The sequence below is a fragment of the Phalangium opilio genome, unplaced genomic scaffold (genome assembly GCF_054372755.1).
Source record: "Phalangium opilio isolate 3A_F unplaced genomic scaffold, DU_Popi_V2 ptg000024l_1, whole genome shotgun sequence".
Taxonomy (NCBI): Eukaryota; Metazoa; Arthropoda; class Arachnida; order Opiliones; family Phalangiidae; genus Phalangium; species Phalangium opilio.
This window is the reverse complement of record NW_028324155.1, coordinates 6,548,942-6,555,300: the sequence shown is the minus strand read 5'-3', so window position 1 is coordinate 6,555,300 and position 6,359 is coordinate 6,548,942. Positions and strand designations below refer to the sequence as shown.

Below are 6,359 nucleotides of genomic sequence, written 5' to 3'. Positions count from 1 at the left end.
TCCAGCGTCTATTCACACGATCCAACTAGTTGATTAAACTCGAGTTGACTCATCAAGCTGAGTCAAAAAGCTGGATCGTCTGAAAGAGCCTTTATTCTGACAGAAGTTCAATAATCGGAAGTTTGAACTGTAGTTAATCATCTTCGCTCTTTGAAAAATTTAACTCGTTGATATTCGTGAATAATTTACAATTTTTAACTTTACGCGAATCGATTTTACTCTTTTGAAACTTCACATACAGTCGGAGTTTGCTGTAGACATGAATGGTTTAGTTGTATTGATGACTTCAGTCAGTATATAGCAAACTGCGTCTGATGCTAATGACTACTAATATGTCAATTGTTCTCAATTATAGTCTAATTTTCTTGTTTTTTTTTCATCGACACAAAAGGTGATAAAATATTTTAGACAATACCGCATTTGGATAATCTTAAGAGTGAATTTCCCATTGTCACCTATTTGCCTAGCAATTCATAATAGTGTAGTTTTAAAATTTTTGTAAAATATTTCTCAATTATTTTTTAATCAACGCAAGAGAAATCAAGTATGGGTGACAATACCGCGATAAAACTGAATTGAACTCCGATTTGTAGTAAATTTTTTAAACCCCAAGCAATTAATTGAAAAACCATTTTCGACATTTCAAAAATGTTTTTAATTCCACCTACATATATTACACCGCGCAGACGATGGCGAGTAAAACGAAACCTCAGTGTCGTTTTCTAATTCAGTTGAATGATGTGGTCTAATTGTTTTGCATTAATTAGATAATTAAAACATTTCTCAAATAATAGTCAACGTTATACTTTTATTGTGAAATTTTTGATAGCGTACAAAAAGAAAATTTTGAAAGACCAGATAAGTTATTATCCTTAATTATTGTAAAAATAAATGGCTTATAGTTTTTAAACTCGTATTTTATTTAATTTTAGTTTCTTCGAGTTTAATACATTACATTCGAGTATATATATTGACCTCGTCCTTAATTTACCCTACCCAAATTTCCAGTCCCAACGATCTTCTCTTTTAGGGCAATACTGAAAGAGCGATTACATTTTATGAATATTTCTCCATATAAAAATAAATCAGAGCAATATTTAATTACCTCATTCAAGTCTTCGATTACACTTTCTTTAGTGACCTTTACTATAAGGTGGCGCATTGATTCGGCAACACAACATAGTAATGGATCGTACCGTTTCACGCCTGCCTATTTACGAGAATATTTCACGAAGAAAAAATTCGCGCTATTCAATATTAATCAACTTCAAAATGCGTATTATTTGTTGTGTGTTCAAATAATTTAAATAATTATTAACTTGCCTGATCCGTGATTACACCGGTACTTTTACAAGTTCCTCCGTCGCGGCTACCGGTTGTCGCATTTTCTAGGCAATTACTTTTGTCATTCTCGGCCCATCGCTTGTGAAAAAACAATTGAATATTTGTAAATCGTCTTCATATTCGTTTTAATGATACTAAACTGAAACTCGAATCAAGGATCATATAAACACTGTAGAGATTAGGATTGTATATCAATGTCGTTTGAAATGTCAAGGCACTTTTAAATTACGAAGTTAATGGCTAATACTTAGTATTTATACAATATCCATTGTTTTAGTCAGCCCATATACTCCACGGCTAACGTTATACTTACTTGAGCATATATTTTGAATTCTCCAAAGCAGAGGTCTATTTTTAAATAGAAAGAGAGAAAGAGAAATAATGAAAAAATTATTAATACACAATTATTGCCCTTTGATGGAAGAGACGGGTTAATTTATCCTCGAATGATCCCCCTTATTCCCAAACCCATTTTCTTCGTCTGTTTTGAAAGTGATTTATAATCATTTCTAATATGTTGAAAAAAAAAGGGCTTGACAGAAATTTGTCAGTTTTTGACTAAGGTCCTTTGCTGGCTGCTAACTATAGTTCATCATTCTGAGTATGTTAGTTTCTGCTTACCGCCGTATTTGCAAAATAATTTGTGCAAGTCCGAGGCTACTTTCATTTCCTCAGTAGAATACGGAGTTCCGTTCGCTGGTTTGCATGGCTCCACTTCTGATTTACTTCGGTTCGGCGGAGTAGTTACATCGTCTTTTCTGCATCGTTTCAATTCTGATTTACTTTGGTAAGTCTCCTCTACCACAGTTAGCACGACGATGGCGAAGAACGTGGCGTAAGTTTTGAAGTTCATGGTGCGCGATCGGCTTGCAGTGCATGAACTAAAGATCTCCATGGGATACAATTGCTTTTAAAGGGGGTTTTAACGCTGACGATATTTCATAAAGTGCAATTTTCATAATGGCCTTATTGTTCTAGGCGGAATAAAATTACTTTATCAAATTACTATCGATATTAAGTGTAATGTCTTCTCTCTATCCATTTTAAAGGTGATAAAATATTTTAGACAATACCTCGATAAAAGAAATTTGAATTTTCCATCATTGAGAATTCTCAATTGCCCATTGTCATTGTTACTCGCCTCTTAACGATCATTTTATAATAAAATCGATAGCATCGGGTATAATTGCGGAAATGTTTCAGTTCCTCTAGAATTTGAAAGATTAATTGCGTGTACTAAGAAAGCATCATAACATTACTGATGAGCGACAAATTCGCTGATAAATACTACATATCGTACACCGAGGTGGGAATGTTTATCGCTCAAGGTTCATATCCTATTTGTTAATTGGACCGATATTTGTAATGAAGAATTACATCAGTTCGTTACGTTAAAATTTTCTTTAGCGTGAAAATGTTAATACTATCATCATGATCGTAATGCGCGGAAATATGGCCATGGTATACACGGAAAAACGGGGGGGGGGCTTCATCTATAGTTTTGCGTCTACAGGATTTCATTATCTAATAGCTGCAAATTAACTTTGGAAAATATTCATTAAGATTGGCCTATAGCCACGGTAACACGAGTGATACGAAGCCAATAATTATTTCCAGTATATCAAACTGATCTATCTAAAACATTTCCGCAATTACAACCGATGATATCGATTTTATTATAAAATGATCGTTATGAGGCGGGTGACAATGACAATGGACAATGGACAATTGAGAATTCTCAATGATGGAAAATTTCTTTTATCGAGGTATTGTCTAAAATATTTTATCACCTTTAATATGGATAGTGAGAAGACATTACACATAATATCGAAAGTAATTTGATTCAGTAATTTTATTCCGCCTAGAACAATAAGGCCATTATGTAAATTGCACTTTATGAATTATCGTCAGCGTTAAAACCTCCTTTAAAAGCAATTGTTTCCCATGGAGATCTTTAGTTCATGCACTGCAAGACCACCATGAACTTCAAAACTTACGCCACGTTCTTCGCCATCATCGTGCTAACTGTGGTAGAGGAGACTTACCAAAGTAAATTAGAAATGGAGCCATGTATGAGAAAGGACGGAACTACGGCTTTCCAAACTAAATAAAGTGGAGCCATCCAAACCAGCGGAGGTAACATGCGTAAAAGAGGTCGTAACTACGCCGACCAAAAAAGCGGAGGTAACTACGCCGACCAAAAAAGCGGAGGTAACTACGCCGACCAAAAAGGCGGAGGTAACTACTCCGCCGAACCGAAGTAAATCAGAAGTGGAGCCATGCGAACCAGTGGACGGAAGGCCGTATTCAACTGAAGAAAAGAGAGTAGCCATGGAGTTGTACAAATTATTTTGCGAATACGGCGGTAAGCTAAAACTAACATACTCAGAGTAATTATAGTTAGCAGCTAGTTAGCAAAGGACCTTAGTCAAAACTGATAATTGTTTTCGATATATTAGAAATGATTTTGAATCGCTTTCAAATTAAATTAGTTTCATCAAAGGAAAATAAACGAAGAGAATGGGTTTGGGAATAAGGGGGATCATTCGAGGATAAATTAACCCGTCTCTTCCATCAAAAGGGTGATAATTGTGTATTAACTATTTTTTATTATTTCTCTTTCTATTTTATAATAGACCTGTGCTTTTCTCATTTCACACTATTTTTTGATGTAAGTAATGTTAGCTGCGGGATGTTTAAAATCATGGATACGTGTAAATACTACGTATTATGGATTCCCATCTCTTACCCTTCCACGAGGCAAGAGGTTACATCGAATCAAAAAACCATCCCTATACATTAAGGAGCGGTAGCCATTAACTTCGTAATTAAAAGTGCCTTGATATTTCAAATGACATTGATATACAATCCTAATCTCTACGGTGTTTATAAGATCCTTGATTTGGGTTACAAGTTACGTATCATTAAAACCAATATGATATTTTACAAATATTCAATTTTTTTCAAAAGCAGAGAAGAGACAAAAGCTGCAGAATGGATATGACAACCGGTAGCAAGGACGGAGGAACTTGCAAAAGTACCGGTGTAAACACGGATCAAGCAAGTTGAATATTATTTAAATTATTTGAGCACTCAACAAAAAATTATATTTAATAAGGCACAAACATTTTGTAGTTGACTAATAATGAATAGAGCTAATTTTTTCTTCGTGAAATTTTCTCCTAAATAGGCAGGCGTAAAACGGTACGATCCAATGGTATGTTGTATTACCCAAATAATGCACCGAATATCAGAAAAACGTAGAAACTCTATACTCGAGGAAGTTTCTGAGGTAATTCAATATTGCTCCGATTTACTTTGATATGGAGAAATATTCTTAAAATGTTATCGTTCTTTCAGATTTGCCCCTTAAGAAAAGATGAATTTTGGAGAATTTATGGAAAAGATTAATGTATTTAACTCGAAGAAATTAAAATTAAATAAAATACGCATTTGAAAACTACGAGCCATTTTGTTTACAATTTAATTAAGGATAATAACTTATAAAGTACCATCAACAGAACGCGGTAAGTTTGTTACGATATCTTTTTAGATCGGGAAATAATCTTAAAAATTTGTGATTTAAGTACTTCCTTTAATACCCGTATTTAAAGTTGAATTCAATATACATTTCCTATAATTTAATGTATTTAATCCAAAGCAGTTAAAACATTGGGAAACAGTAAGACATTTTTTTAATAATAGAAATAACGAAGGATGACTTATTTGGTCGTTAAAATTCTTATTGTATTTTTTAATTTATGTTAAAATAATAAGACTCCTTAATTAAACTGAATAATAAAACGTCACTAGAATATTAACAATTTCACTGGGGATATAGCGAACTGTGAGTGAAGGTAACGACTAAATAATGCGCTGTACAAATTGTTCTCGATCAATTATTATATAATATAGTCTTTGATGGCATTGTTTTTTCGTCGACATAAAACTTGATAAAATATACATTGGCAATAGTGTCATAAAAATTAAATAAATACAAATTTATATTTCAAATTTTATTTATCGGGAAACCATAATTTCAAGCACAAATAAACAATTGTAAACGCAATTTAGTAACTTTTCCAAAATTTTTTACGTTAGAGTGTGTATACAATCCTAAAATAATGGTACAATTAGTTGTTAAAAGGCGTCTTTCGCAGAGTCCAACGTTTACTTACATAATGAACGTTAGTCAGGAGGGAATTGCGTTGATCCCTTGGTATTACGTCAATTGCGTTAAGGATGCAACAAAATATTGGGCTATTTTCAAGCCTAAGAGGCTGCGCGGAAAGATTCGTGATTATTAAAATTTAGTCATTAGTTTTTTGTTTTTTTTTTTTTTGAACTTACATTTTTTTTTATATGAAACGGTTTAGGGCACTTTCCATTGAAATGATATCGTTCGAGATCATAATTTTCCAAGCATAAGGTATCGGCTTCAGGATGCGATTCCTGCAAGTTAAGTGGACAAGTTACTTAATTAACATATCTGCTAAAAGGTTTAGTTCATACTAACCAAGATCTTATTTTTCAATGTCTCCAAGCATAGTTCCAATTCTAAGGGATACACATTATTTTAGAATTACAAATACTCAGAAAATAAACGAGAACTCGTATTTGGAAAAATGAGAAGGATTTGAATGAAACTTACTTTTGTTATCGCATAGTCTGTAAAATTGTCTGTAATTGTCCGATTCCATAATGTTGGTGTCTGTTAGGCCGAATGTAGTACCGTCTGTTTTATTACACCGACGAATGCTTGGCATACTCAATTTCTCACCGACAGCTAACGTTATCATAGCGAAGAACAGAGCCCAAGTTGCGAGTTTCATGGTGAACGCCTTTTGGAGTTAACTGAAGGTTTCTTAATGGAAAATTTGCTTTTAAAGGATTTTAACGCTGACGTTGCCTTAAAGTTTAAAATATTTATAATGGCACCATTGTTTTTGAATTATTGTGGCAGAAGTAAATTAACTAGAACTACTAATACATCGACGATTTTTAAAAATTCGAAT

General features: G+C 33.3%; 2 protein-coding genes across 2 annotated transcripts; both read right to left on the bottom strand.

Moving 5' to 3' along the window:
* Positions 1 to 708: 708 nt before the first annotated feature.
* LOC149692488 (uncharacterized) lies at positions 709 to 2,369 on the bottom strand. The gene is made up of 5 exons (XM_089868823.1): positions 1,966 to 2,369; positions 1,658 to 1,692; positions 1,320 to 1,422; positions 1,106 to 1,206; positions 709 to 1,037 (listed from the first exon to the last, which is right to left on the bottom strand). Exons 1-5 carry the CDS (start codon positions 2,237 to 2,239, stop codon positions 993 to 995), a joined length of 558 nt encoding a protein of 185 aa, XP_089724949.1. The 5' UTR covers positions 2,240 to 2,369; the 3' UTR covers positions 709 to 992.
* A 2,972-nt stretch (positions 2,370 to 5,341) lies between these two features.
* Positions 5,342 to 6,257, bottom strand: LOC149692487 (uncharacterized). The gene is made up of 5 exons (XM_089868821.1): positions 5,996 to 6,257; positions 5,861 to 5,901; positions 5,695 to 5,796; positions 5,523 to 5,624; positions 5,342 to 5,460 (listed from the first exon to the last, which is right to left on the bottom strand). The coding sequence occupies exons 1-5, from the start codon at positions 6,174 to 6,176 to the stop codon at positions 5,437 to 5,439; spliced, it is 450 nt and encodes a 149-aa protein (XP_089724947.1). The 5' UTR covers positions 6,177 to 6,257; the 3' UTR covers positions 5,342 to 5,436.
* Between the last annotated feature and the right edge of the window lie 102 nt (positions 6,258 to 6,359).